The 14,457-nt window shown below is 40.8% G+C and overlaps 1 protein-coding gene across 3 annotated transcripts in view; it reads left to right on the top strand.

Annotated features, from left to right (window-relative positions):
- Positions 1 to 14,457, top strand: part of ap3b1a (adaptor related protein complex 3 subunit beta 1a) — an 80,321-nt gene that overhangs the window by 3,939 nt on the left and 61,925 nt on the right. For all 3 annotated transcript variants that reach the window (XR_007039351.1, XM_047373001.1, XM_047373003.1), the window contains exons 2-3: positions 8,701 to 8,776; positions 8,868 to 8,942. Coding sequence is in view for 2 of the 3 variants with exons in the window: in XM_047373001.1 (XP_047228957.1) it covers positions 8,701 to 8,776; positions 8,868 to 8,942 (151 nt within the window). In the remaining variant the exon portion in view is untranslated. The remainder of the gene's footprint in view (positions 1 to 8,700; positions 8,777 to 8,867; positions 8,943 to 14,457) is intronic.

Raw genomic sequence — 14,457 nt, 5'->3', positions numbered from 1 at the left:
CTTTGTAGCTTTTTATCTTTAGGCCTCAGGCCACAAAGCTACCACCAGAGGGCAGCAGATCCCAAGTTTAATCAACTTCTGCATCCATGTCTTTTTTAAAGTCAGTATTTGATCACTTTCGTTGGTGTGACTTAATGTTCACCGAGAAAAGCCACACACATTAGGGTTTGGGTTATCCAACCTGTGTAAAAATGAACTGTTCTCTTAGTTAGTTTTATTTTTTGTCGTTTACCAATATCAACAAATCTGGTGTACATTTAGTAGAGGCTACACTTTAATGTCTTTGTTTCCCCATTCTCTGTGATATCCGTAACCTTCAAACTCCAGCTATGTGGTATTTATTTTATCAAGCAAAGATCTTTCTGTGTTAAAATAACCCTTGAATCTGAGCTCAGGGTAGGCCAGCTCAGATGTTGGGAGATCTGCAGTGCAAGGATATTAGTAATATCTCTGTCTGACAGAATTCATAATGTGTAATGCCAATGCCTGTTAATGTTAGGGATGTCTAACCTCAAAGCAAAGCTTGTTCTGATGTGGCTCTTAGATTGATGCCGTTTCATTAACTTTTATGGGGGAATGTTGGAAATTCACCACAAAGTCATCACAAAATGTGTGACTTTTGAGATAGATAGTGTTAGATTGGAGGTTAGCAAATTCCCAGACTACAGGGTTAATGCTAACCCCCAATAACGTATTTATTTCATTCTTGAAAATTTTCCAACATTTCCATGAATAACTTTATTTTTATTTAGAAGCACTTAACACTGTTGCCTTGCAGCAAGAAGGTCCTAGGTTTGAATCCCACAAAGGGTCCTTCAACCCAATATAGACGCATTACACAAAATGGAGTTGCCTAATAAACGACATTCACACTTCATAGATGTGACAGGATTTGATGTTTTACAAAATGCACTTAATTTCTTTATGTAGGATACACAGCAAACACATTTTATATACTCCAACAGACATGGCTAGATGAGGATCAGCGTGAAGGAAACTTCGAGAAGTATGTTTTATTTCATTTTGGTCTGAAACATTGCTTCATTGTGCATGATTCATTTTGTTTTAGAATATGACCAGATCTCTTCACTTTCCACAAGGATATTCAGCTTTAATCCCGGGTCCATAAAATAGCATTTTGCAGTGTGGGTTACTTGGATTAACTGAACCTTGTTGAGTTTTGCTGTTATTTGGATAATTCTTTGGGTCGTTCCATGTTGGATCATGAGAACTGAACATTGACTTATTTTCCAAGCAATAAAATATGATCTTAGATAGTCTGATGTATTATTTATAACTGAGGCACATGTGAATCTAGCCACTCAAGACAGCGAGTGTCTTTATAATAAAGTTTACTGCCAAACAGAGGCATTTATTCTTACAGTCACCCTGTTTGGTTGCAGCTGATGCTAATTAGCCAATTTAGTTTATGGAAGGCATTTATCTGTTAGGCTTTTTAACACATGTTGAATCCTGACCAACTGAAAAATTAACATTTATTTTGTCTGAAAGAAATGTGGTCAGAAGAACAGGTTGAGCATGAAAGGTGGTTAATAGTCCTGAAGACGTGATAAAATCTGAAACCATTGAAATAGAATGCAAATTTTGTACCAGGACACGAAGATGTCCTGATCTCTAAGATGTTATTGCTTCAATTTGAAACGTACTAATCAGACGTTTTGGCCAAATTTCTGATCTCTGGTTTTTGTGTAGCCTTGGTTCAGATTTCTCTTTAGGAGCTGTAATTAACAGCAATTGTAATATTTTCTTTTAGTGTTCCTGCCTCAGCGGGCATTACTTACTTTATATGAGGAGCAGAGTAGTCGTCTGTTGCAGACTGCTTCTACAATAATTTGTGAAAGAATGGGTCACTCCAAGGAGCTCGGTGAATCCCAGCGTGGTACCATGATAGGATGCCACCTGTGTAATTACTTTACTGCTGTAATTTCATGCTACTAAATATTCCAGTCAGCTGTTGATGGTATTATAACAAAGTGAAAGTGCTTATAAATGACAGCAGTACATTCCTAAATTTACAAAGCGGAGTCATTGGATGCTGAGGCACAGAGTGTGCAGAGGTCGCCAATTTTACACTGACCTCCAAACTTCATGTGGCCTTCAGATTAGTTCAAGAATTGTGCGTCATAGAGATTGACGGAATGGGTTTTCATTACATTTGGATCCAAGTCTAACATCACCAGGGTTGATGCAAGGGTCAGGTGCAGTAGTGTAAAGCACACTGCCTCTGGACTCTAGAGCTGTGGAGACATGTTCTCTGACAAATTATGCTTCTCTCTCTGGCAATCCAGGGAACCAGTCTGGGTTTGGTGGTTACCAGGAGAGCAACACTTGCCTGTCTGCACTGTGTCGATGTTGGTGCAGAGGAGAGTTTCAACAAGAGGATCTATTAATGCTTCAGCATACAATGACATTTTGGACAAGTCAATGCTCCTGACTCTGTAACAACAGTTTGGCAATGGCCCATCGCTGTTCCAAAATGATTGTGCACCATTGCACAAACCAAGGTCCATAAAGACATGGATGAGTGAGTTTGAAGGAACTTAACTGGTCTGCACAGACTCTTGACCTCAACCCGACACGATACCTTTCAGAAGTCGAGACAGCCCATCTTGTCCAACATCAGTGTCTGACCTCACAAATGGAAGAATGGTGAAAAATGTATTTTTTTGATTTTAATACTTTTTCTTTGTGGCAGCTGCAACACGCTAACATCCCACAGCACATTTCTTCTTCTCTAGAATAAATTTAAATCAGCTGTTCTCTTCCTGGTTGATAAATGATTTATGAACATATTAATTTGCACATAGCTGCAGAAAGAGTTCATAAGTATTAGACTGGATGCATGTGGCCTTCTTGGACAATAATACTCAGTGGTGATCATAAGATCATAGTATCGTACATTAGCAGAAAAACAGCTTTGCTCCATAAATGTAGCTGCTTATATGCTTCCTCTTCTGCATTCTGCTAATTCATACCCCCACAAAAAACCATCAGGCTTTAAAAATGGGCCACGTTTAATTTTGTCACAAGGAATATGTTGCGTGCAGATTTTTGTCTTTGCAAAAATCATTCTGTTGTACTCAGCGTCTTCAAGGCTATTTCCTGACATTCATTCTGGTGCGGTTATCTTTGATTAAAGGCCTGTCCTGTCGGCCTTGTCTGCCAAACTTGGCAGGGTATGCGGGCTCAGTGGTGTCAGTCTAAAGTGGATGATTGTGCAGTGGTGGTGAGGAAAAGTGGCTCGGTGTTTACCCACCAGTGTAGATAAGGCCCTCCTTTTCCCCTAGAGGGAAGTGCTGTTGAGTCACATACAAAGCCAGGAGGCAGGTGAGGTAGGCTGCCTTATATAGGAAGCAGCTACATGTGTTGGCAGGGAGGAGAAAAAGTTGAATGACATCTGTCCAGCAGGAGGAGAGACTGTTGTATGTGAGTGAACAACACTATCCTCAGGCACAAGGATGACTTGCCATTAATGAGTTGCCTGGGCATCTTGTGACTTGAATGACAAAGTCTGTGGAGCCCATGATGTTTTTCCCTGAGTTCCTGGCTTTGGCTGCTGTGAGAAGAGGACAACTTTAAATTAATCCTGAAGAACAAACAAGACACACAGCCTGAAGGAACGTAACTGGCACAGCTCTCGATTGCTGTTCAGTTTGTGGATTTACAGCCAGCAGAGGCTGTGGAGTCGGTGAGAGGACTGCTGTGGAGGAAAGACAGGATGAACGGCGGTTTCTCGTCCTTCCGTTCAGACGCGGCGGGAGCCATGAGGACAGTGCTGGTGTCTGCTGAGAGCTTACAGCTCACTCTAAAGCTTGAGCTCACTCAGGAGGAGCAAGCCCTCACACAAACCAGCAGTAAACCCAAGGAGGCGCACAAAGCCGGGTACAGCAGTAAGACCACCCGTAGCTCCAAGTTCCATTCCACACATGCTATCTGAGAAAGGATGCCTTTCAGGTTGTTTTTTCACAGAGTGGGCCAGCTAAAATAGTCAGAAGAACTTTGGTTAACACATTGGAGATTATATGTAGGAGATTTAAACCAGCAATGTAACAGAAATGCTCAAATCACCGTGTTAATATACAAAACCCAAAAGTTTTACCTCCTGATGTTTTGTAGATACAAAGTCCTTTTTAGTATTGCCAAAATGCAAGACGGCACTAAATACAAATTACCTTTAAGACTGGTATCTAAGATAATGAAGAAGTATATTTTATGAAACTAAAAATGTGTATTCTGAAATATTAAACAAAGTGATATACTTTTCACTCAGCTAGTTTGAGTGTAGTCTCAGGATGCTTAAAACTAACTATTCTTTGCTTACAAAGCAATAACTTAGGAGGACTTTTATATACAGAGTTCCCACATAGTCTTTAAACACTGTTAAAACCATCTTTTATGTTTTTTAGGGAACAGAATTGTCAGAAATTAGGTTCTTTAAAGCTGTGTTTTGATCCTGAATTTATTTGTACTTTGGAAAGTGTAAGTGGTGTAGATTGTGAAAAAGTGGTAATCTAAGTTGGTGTACATACCCGAAAATCAGTATTTTCAATGTAAGTGTTTTATGGCCAAATGCCCATAATATTTGAAACACTAACAGAACAATCTGGACATTTGATTCTGGAAAAATCTGGCATTTCCTTTTCAATCAATGAGAAAGAGAAGGAGAAAGCGCTGCCTAGATGGACAGGAGTTCATGATAATATGTCAATTCTTAAAGTTTAGGCTTGATGTACTTTTTACAGTTGATATGGGTGGAAAATAGAACAATAAGTACAATATTGTACAACATGTGAAATCACAATGGGCTCAGCAGCAACAAGGTGAACAATTGCAAAGGACTGCTTTATGACAAATATTATGGCCCTTTTTTTGGGGAAACCAAATGAATTGCTGAAATTTATAGGCAAGTTTAATCTTGTTTTAGAATATTTTGGTGAAGTATATTAACTATGTGGCCACATTTGGTCTGTTTTCCAAACAAAGGTAGGAACTTGGATCATTAACCCTATTATCATGTCAATTCTGCATATAAAAGACTTTGGTTTAATATTTGCTTTAATATTGTTACCTCTCTCCTCAAAATATTTTTACACAACCGTTGTGCTCGCATTGTAATCACAGGCTGTACTGTAGATTATTTAGGATTTAATCTATGCATGAAAATGAAAGTTGTGGTGTTGAGAAGAATGTAGAAAAACTTTCTACACCTGAAAGAACAAGGCCCGTCTTCATTGGAGCCAATATCATGGCAGAGAGACACTGAGATGAAATTCAGCAACCAGTGATAATCCTGTATCTCCAGTCTTAGGAACTGAAGTCTATCTTCCAAGATGTCAATGCTGGCCTCCACAAAACAGAATTTATCAGAGAGTGGAAAGGATGGATTCGCCTGTCTCTAGTCCTGACCTTAGCCATATTGAACACTTGTTGGATCAGCGTGGCTGTTCTCCTCGTGCTAAAATAACCAACACAACCACACTGGCTGACTTGCACCAAATTCTGGTTGAGGAATGATATGTCATCCCATATCAGTGTCTGACCAAGCCAGTGACCAACATGAGGAGGATGTGCCAGGCTGCTGTGCCTATGCACGTTTGTCCCACGTACTACTGAGGCCTCTGTTTGTTAAATAAATACAGGTCCTTCTCAAAATATTAGCATATTGTGATAAAGTTCATTATTTTCCATAATGTCATGATGAAAATTTAACATTCATATATTTTAGATTCTTTGCACACTAATTGAAATATTTCAGGTCTTTTATTGTCTTAATAAGGATGATTTTGGCATACAGCTCATGAAAACCCAAAATTCCTATCTCACAAAATTAGCATATTTCATCCGACCAATAAAAGAAAAGTGTTTTTAATACAAAAAACGTCAACCTTCAAATAATCATGTACAGTTATGCACTCAATACTTGGTCGGGAATCCTTTGGCAGAAATGACTGCTTCAATGCGGCGTGGCATGGAGGCAATCAGCCTGTGGCACTGCTGAGGTCTTATGGAGGCCCAGGATGCTTCGATAGCAGCCTTTAGCTCATCCAGAGTGTTGGGTCTTGAGTCTCTCAACGTTCTCTTCACAATATCCCACAGATTCTCTATGGGGTTCAGGTCAGGAGAGTTGGCAGGCCAATTGAGCACAGTGATACCATGGTCAGTAAACCATTTACCAGTGGTTTTGGCACTGTGAGCAGGTGCCAGGTCGTGCTGAAAAATGAAATCTTCATCTCCATAAAGCTTTTCAGCAGATGGAAGCATGAAGTGCTCCAAAATCTCCTGATAGCTAGCTGCATTGAACCTGCCCTTAATAAAACACAGTGGACCAACACCAGCAGCTGACACGGCACCCCAGACCATCACTGACTGTGGGTACTTGACACTGGACTTCTGGCATTTTGGCATTTCCTTCTCCCCAGTCTTCCTCCAGACTCTGGCACCTTGATTTCCGAATGACATGCAGAATTTGCTTTCATCCGAAAAAAGTACTTTGGACCACTGAGCAACAGTCCAGTGCTGCTTCTCTGTAGCCCAGGTCAGGCGCTTCTGCCGCTGTTTCTGGTTCAAAAGTGGCTTGACCTGGGGAATGCGGCACCTGTAGCCCATTCCCTGCACACACCTGTGCACGGTGGCTCTGGATGTTTCTACTCCAGACTCAGTCCACTGCTTCCGCAGGTCCCCCAAGGTCTGGAATCGGCCCTTCTCCACAATCTTCCTCAGGGTCCGGTCACCTCTTCTCGTTGTGCAGCGTTTTCTGCCACACTTTTTCCTTCCCACAGACTTCCCACTGAGGTGCCTTGATACAGCACTCTGGGAACAGCCTATTCGTTCAGAAATTTATTTCTGTGTCTTACCCTCTTGCTTGAGGGTGTCAATAGTGGCCTTCTGGACAGCAGTCAGGTCAGCAGTCTTACCCATGATTGGGGTTTTGAGTGATGAACCAGGCTGGGAGTTTTAAAGGCCTCAGGAATCTTTTGCAGGTGTTTAGAGTTAACTCGTTGATTCAGATGATTAGGTTCATAGCTCGTTTAGAGACCCTTTTGATGATATGCTAATTTTGTGAGATAGGAATTTTGGGTTTTCATGAGCTGTATGCCAAAATCATCCGTATTAAGACAATAAAAGACCTGAAATATTTCAGTTAGTGTACAATGAATCTAAAATATATGAATGTTAAATTTTTATCATGACATTAAGGAAAATAATGAACTTTATCACAATATGCTAATATTTTGAGAAGGACCTGTACATTGTTTAACTTCCGTACGTGTTTCTTCTTCAAACTTCAATCATCTAGTCCGGTAAACAACAGCAACACAGAAACTGTTAGGTATTGGCAGAGAGGATTTGGCAAGTTTTCCATAGGTGCCACCTACATACTCCACCCACAAATGCCTATTCCTCACAAATGTGGCAGCATTTAAAGAGAAATAAACAGGGTTTTTGACGGCCAAGAAGATTTATGGCCAAGAAGCATTGTTGCAATATACAAATAATAAACAAAACACACATTTTCTTTTATAGATTTATTTATAAAATTCATATCGGTAGCAAATCTTTGAATCTTTAAATGTCAATTAGTTGTTTATGATATGCATTATCATATTAGTTTTGGTATGCCAAGATTTACATGCCAAGATTAGTCATTCTTTGATAATAATGATAAAGTCTAATTGATGGTGCAAACCCCATGAATGAGAGGATCAATTCAACACAGTTCTTGTTCACTTTTTAGGAGCATTTGTGTAATTGCACAGCTTAATGTGGCTGGTTGGGTGAACTGGCCTTCATGATAATATGCAAGTCGTAGTTTTAGAGCCATACCTGCATTTGTAAGGCTTTGGCTGTGTAGGCTGGTAGATGTATGGCTACAGAGACTGTTGAATTCTCTTGTCTTCGCAAACACTACAACAAAGGCGCATGCCATCCATCTCTATTTACAGCAATGCATTTGTTGAACTTGTCAGCAAACTCACAAAAACTGTGTTGAACACCGCTCCTCCATCTACTCAGGTGCGATGCTCACGCTAAAATGTATCATTACATTTTAGAAATTGATTATTTTTCTATGATTTATGAGCAAGATTCTTGTAAAAAGTAAAGAAAATCACTGATGAAATTAACCAAGACACAATATAAACTAGAAATGGTTAAATGTCCTGCCACATTTTACATTTAAGGTGTGATGTATTAAGGTGAAATTAAGCATCTGCTGAGTCGTATTAATTTGTCTCATTGAAACATAACCATGGGAATCGTCTAGGTATTTGGTGAAACAGTTGACTGGTCACAATGTTCTGCAGTTTTCTATCTATCTAACTCAACCTCTGCATGGAACAAACACTGGGCTGTGTTGTTTCTGGGGGCCACCGTGGGTCAGCGCTACCTAAAGAATGATCGTCATCATGTTAGCAATGAGCTGGTTTAACTCGACTTGTCGTGAGGACAACGTTGTCGTTGGTGTTTGCCAGACTGAGCCGTCATTGTGCAGTGTAACCTTTTTAGATGTGTGGCTGTAGTGGGTGAAATGGACACAGCTGTCCGAAACATGGAGATTTCACAGCACCTTTAACCCAGATGGAACGTTGAAGCTGATAAGTTAAATGGCATCTGGCAGATAACAATGTTCTACCTGTAATGTTGACCACAGTTAAGACCAGAAATATCTTCTGTTCTCAGAAATGAAGACCTGAAAGAGATGCTGGAAAGCAACAAGGAGTCTCTCAAGCTGGAGGCCATGAAGAGGATTGTTCAAGTGAGTTTATTATTTACTGACCTTGCTGTGGGGTTTTATGTTCAAGAAAAGTACTACCACAACTACTTTTTTTGTTTGTGTTTTCTTTCAGCTTATTTCTAAAGGGAAAAATGCTTCTGACTTGTTTCCTGCTGTGGTGAAGAATGTTGCAAGCAAGAACATTGAGGTATGACACCATTAAGAGGCAGATCTCTGCAGCTCTGATTCATTTCATTTTTTGCATGACACAGCACATGGCTTCACTTGGCGTGATCCTGGAACCAATTTTCTTATGTAAAGCAAAAATTGAATCATGAGGATGGCTAAATGCAGAAGCTTTTATGAATGCAATCGGTATTTATTTTTTTATTTGCTTTTAATGTACAGTTAGTTAATTTTCAGGTTTCACACAAAGCAGTAGCAGAATTGTAGCAGTCAAAATTAAACAAAGACATATAAGTTTTGCATGATTAAACTATGTTTAATCACTTTATGGTTACAAACCAGTCAGTCTCATTAGGAATTTGAATGTTCCAAATATTAATGGAACTGAAGTTTAGAGAGGAGTTTATTACTTTCTCAGGAGTCTAAAGTTTGGGGTTTCTAATCTAATTCTACAAAAAGCTGTTTTTTTTTCTTTGTAAGATCACTCAGACTGGAGGGTTGTTGGTTCTGGCCCAGGCCTTGGGATGTTTTGAGGTTTCTCACTTTGGGTACACTAATGGGTCGGATGCAAAGAGGATTTTACTTAGTGATGCATAATATCTCTGCATCAACATCGGTATCAGCCAGTCTTAGTAATTTTTTAACATATAGGTGCCAGCCCGAGAAGTTAAACTAGGCTGATGTCAATACCAACGTTTATTTCCATCTTGTTGCTGTTTATGTAAGTTGTTTTGCAAGGAGGAAGAGAGGGGGTTAGCCATGTTGTATTTGTTTGGTTATGTGATAGTGATGCAGCGTTGGATTGTGGGGTGTTTCACTGAAGCAAAGCAGCAAATTAAATATTGGTTTTCAGCTATAACAGCAATATTAATATTGGATATTGATAATAAATTTTGACGCTGAGCTCAAATCAAGGTGGATGCAGGGAAACTGGAGTCTTGGACAGCTGTGTAAAAAAAAAAAAAAAAAAAGATAAATGCAGCGTAGCATGTATGTAAACAAAGGGATTTTTTTGACTCTGTCAGGCAAGGCTTCTTGATGGATTCTAAGGTTCTCTCGCGTGTATAGTGATGGGTACCTTACACGTTTGAACCGATACAGTACCGATGTCCGGTACCTGGGAATCGGTATTGCTACTCAACGGTACCAATCTTCTGTACTTTTGTGTGTTAATGTGGTAATAAATGTTAATTTGTCTCGTCTCTCGTCTCGTCGTCTTCCGCTTTATCCGGGACCAGGTCGCGGGGGCAGCAGACTCAGCAGAGATGGCCAGACGTCCCTCTCCCCAGACACCTCCTCCAGTTCCTCCAGGGGGAGCCCAAGGCGTTCCCAGGCCAGCTGAGAGACATAGTCCCTCCAGCGTGTCCTGGGCCGTCCCCTGGGCCTCCTCCCGGTGGGACGTGCCTGGAACACCTCCTGAGGAAGGCGTCCAGGAGGCATCCGGTATAGATGCCCGAGCCACCTCAACTGGCTCCTCTCGATGTGGAGGAGCAGCGGCTCTACTCCGAGCCCCTCCCGGATGGCCGAGCTCCTCACCCTATCTCTAAGGGAGTGCCCGGCCACCCTACGGAGGACGCTCATTTCAGCCGCTTGTATCCGGGATCTCATTCTTTCGGTCATGACCCAAAGTTCATGGCCATAGGTGAGGGTAGGAACGTAGACCGACTGGTAAATCGAGAGCTTTGCTTTTTGGCTCAGCTCTCTCTTCACCACAACGGACCGGCACAGCGACCCCATTACTGTGGCAGCCGCACCGATCCGTCTGTCGATCTCCCGCTCCATTCTTCCCTCAATCGTGAACAAGACCCCGAGATACTTAAACTCCTCCACTTGAGGCAGGAACTCCCCTCCAACCTGAAGAGGACAAGCCACCCTTTTCCGGTTAATTTGTTTAATATTAAAATCTCAAAATTGTTCAATTTAACATATTTATTTCTCAATATATAAACTTTAATGAATATATCAAAACAACATCCAGCTGTTTGTATCATAACATCTCAGTTGTTTCTTCTCCCATGTCGCTGGCTGCAGACGATGAGTCGCTAACGGAGGCTGGCGTGCCAACGTTGCCGAATGCAGGACTTCAAAGCTTGTGCTTAACCAGGTGCTTCCTGAGATTAGAAGTATTCCTGCTGCTGGTCTTGCACTTCACGTCACAAATATTGCAGCAAGTGTAATCTGCATCGCATTTTGAAAAGTAGAGCCATACTTTCAAGCACTTTCTATCAGCCTTGCTTTGTTGACGGTACCAGTGGCTACCGACGTCATTACGCTCTTGTGCGTGCAATGCTGTGTTCGTGTCCGGCATGGAATATCGTCCACTCTTCCACTCTCTCAGTGTCACAATGATGTGTTTAGGTACCAAAACATGGTACCGTTTGACTTTACCTGAATGGGTACTCGGTCGTACCGACGGAATTTGGTCGTTACCTATAGAAGTACCGAATTCGGTAGCCATCCCTACCCGTTTATCAGCTTTCTTTTAACAGTGCCTGTTTCCAGGGTAGGATTTGTCACGATGGGTAAATCGACCAATCAGAGGCAGTGTTGGGGTAACTCAAGAGGTGGCAATTGAATAAGTAATGAACATGTCAATGTTTTTCTCAGTTTAAGTATTTCTAATGGGACCATTGACATAAAACCCAAGTAATAATCACATACAAGAAGTCAAAGGAAGTTAGTCCATAAATAAAGCAGTTAACTTTCCCCGGATTAAAAAAAATGTATATTGACACAGGGAATATTGAACACGTATAAATGTATTAAATCCTTTGTGGAAAAACATTTTTCTCTTCAATTCCAGATTATGGCTCTAATGGTGCTCATTGGAAGAGTCAGAAGTTTGGAAATGCAGCTGTAACCACTGCAATATATTTGCAACAGTGACCGTATTTTATCAAAGCCGCTTTGCTTTTACTAATCGTGCCACTCTGTGCAATACTGTGGTAATGACAAATCTTGATATGACAAATATTGATAGGCCGTCGGTTAGGCCTAGTTTTACCTGTCTGCTTTTCAATAGTATATTTAAAATGTTTATTATGTTTCTGTCTGTACAATTGTTAATTAATTTTTGCTGAGGAGTGAATAACTGCATTTAGGTCTGACTTAAGTGATCTCATTATGTGGGCTGTGTAGGGTAAAAATATTAAATGAGCATAGTGGGTGTTTATGATCATGTAAAATGATCCTGAAACGATTAGCTTGTCAGGAAAAAAAAACATGGCTTCATTTTCATGCCCCAGACTCTGACACTGTGTTGTTTTATTATTATCCTTGGAGTGGATGAGCTAATTAAATTTGGCTTTCATATCAAAAACTCTACCCTGAAGGTGCAATTCTTTTTCAAATGCATCCAAATTTAGCTTCATTAGTGTATATTGGGCTTCTGTAAAAAAGCGGTAAACAGATTTTAATGGCTTATTTTGTTCAGGAAGTAAACAACATGGACAGAGGAACATCATCACCAGTAAGGGTGTGCAGTACCTTGTAAGAGCGTTCACATTCCCTGACCACACAGTTTAATGTATTTTACTAGGATTTTATGTGACAGACCAGCACAAAGTAGTGCATAACTTTTAAAGTGGAAGAAAACTAATGCTTAGTTTTAATTTGTTATACACTTAAGATTCGAAAGTTTGTGGTGCATTTTTATTCATTGACCTTGATAGTCTCTTGCAAAGCCCGTTTCAGCAAATGACCAAACTCTAAGCAGCTGTTCGAGAAGGGGGTCCATGCCCGGAGCCTGTGAATATTGATTAGCAGCAGCAGAATAATCATGTAGCGTGAGGGGCAGCATGTGAGCAGGGGGCCAGAGGCTGGGCACTGCGTACGAGGCATGCAGCCGAAGCAGCTGGGCGGCAGGGAGCGGCAACAGGCCGCTGGATATAATTGGAAAGAGGCGGTCTACAGTCACATCTTCTCTCTCCTGCCTCGTATGCACCAGCTGCTAAGGTTGCGTGAGGTCTTCTTACTTCATCTTTTCTCTCTCGTCTTTCTCTGGCTCTTTCTAGTGTGTACGCCTCTAAAAATGGCCTCCTCATTTTCACTCACGTCCCTCTCTTCTCTGTGAGTGGCAATTGGCACACACTAATTATTGCAATAGCCAAAGAGCACAAGTGCAGTTTATTGATAGCTGCTGCTTGATTTCATATAAATGCTTTTATTTTCTTTAATCGTTTCTGCTCATTAATTCCCACAAGCTTTGCTCAAGAATGTAGCTGTATGTTTGCTTATTTGTCTACATTTTCAAAAGCCACAAGTTATTTCTGTAAAACAAGTGTGTGTTCAATGCTGGGCAAGTTTAACTTGTAATTCTCTAAATCTGCTTTCCAGCAGCTCATGATTAACTCAGTTGTGTGATTTGTGGTCAAAGAGAGCAGATCCTTTAGGGCAGATGGGTTGTGTCTCCTTTTTATAGTGAGTAATGCCATTAATTCCTGCAGTAATGACCAGAATGATGATTGAAAACTGTGGTGCTCTGCTGCTGGTCAATATGTGCTGGATTAGAAACCATAGTGCTGATTACTGACTGAAGCTCTCAGTGATTGTACCTAAAATGTAACCTTTCTTGTGACCTCAAGCTGAAAGCAGCTTACAAATGAAATGATAAATAGCTCCTGAAGCAAGTCATCATTTGTCACAACACCGTTTTTTTCCTTTTTTCATCTCTGTCTTAATCATTTTATGTAAAGTTCTGACTTGCAGACACTGATTTTAGCAGATTCCAGTTTCTCTTTGAGAAATATAATTATACATTCAAAGATTTTTTTTCTAACTCTCCTGCTGTGAGCGGTCATTAATTATTTATACAGAGGTCAGAGGTGATTACACCGTTAGAAAGAAAAAATGATTATGGGGTTCATAATATTGGCTGCTTTTACCATTTTATATCGGCCATTAGCAAAATGAGTACAGTAAACATTACTAACTGTAAACATCAGTCTCTAGTCCCAGGTTATTTTTGCAAAAAAAACCACAAATTGTAATTCCCCCTTTTACAAGTTATTCACTTCATTCAAGTCAGTCAGCCGAGATCACGAGATGTGTGTGCTTTCAGAACAAGCAGCTGGGATGGCAGAACCAAAGCAGCATGACTTAGAACTCACAGCAGTCACATGAGCTATATGCATGAAATAAGTTGGGGGAATTTCGCCCTGTATCTGGCCAAGCTCAGTGTCTCTTCCCTCATGCAGGCTGTCAAAATGGATTCATCCATTCATTCCATCCATCGATGGTCTTGTGCTTATGTCTTGGGGTCTCCTTCAATTTGGACGTGGTCAGAAAACCTCCAGAGGAAAGGAGGCATCCTGATCAGATACCCGAATCTCTTCAACTGAGTGCTTTTGAAGGAAGGAGCAGTGGCTCTCTCTGTACCTCCTCAAGTTGCCAAAGCTCCTCACCTGATCTCTAAAGCTAAGCCTGGCCAGCCTTTGGAGGAAGCTTAATTCAGTGGAGCAATGCCCACATTACAACAATCCATCAGTCTGTCTCATCTCATGTAGGCTCTTGCAGCTTTTGTGCTTCCTCAGGCTTTA

Source organism: Girardinichthys multiradiatus, chromosome 8 (assembly GCF_021462225.1).
Source record: "Girardinichthys multiradiatus isolate DD_20200921_A chromosome 8, DD_fGirMul_XY1, whole genome shotgun sequence".
In the NCBI taxonomy this organism is placed as follows: domain Eukaryota; kingdom Metazoa; phylum Chordata; class Actinopteri; order Cyprinodontiformes; family Goodeidae; genus Girardinichthys; species Girardinichthys multiradiatus.
The sequence above is the reverse complement of the archived record's forward strand: the minus strand, read 5'-3'. Positions and strand labels throughout refer to the sequence as shown.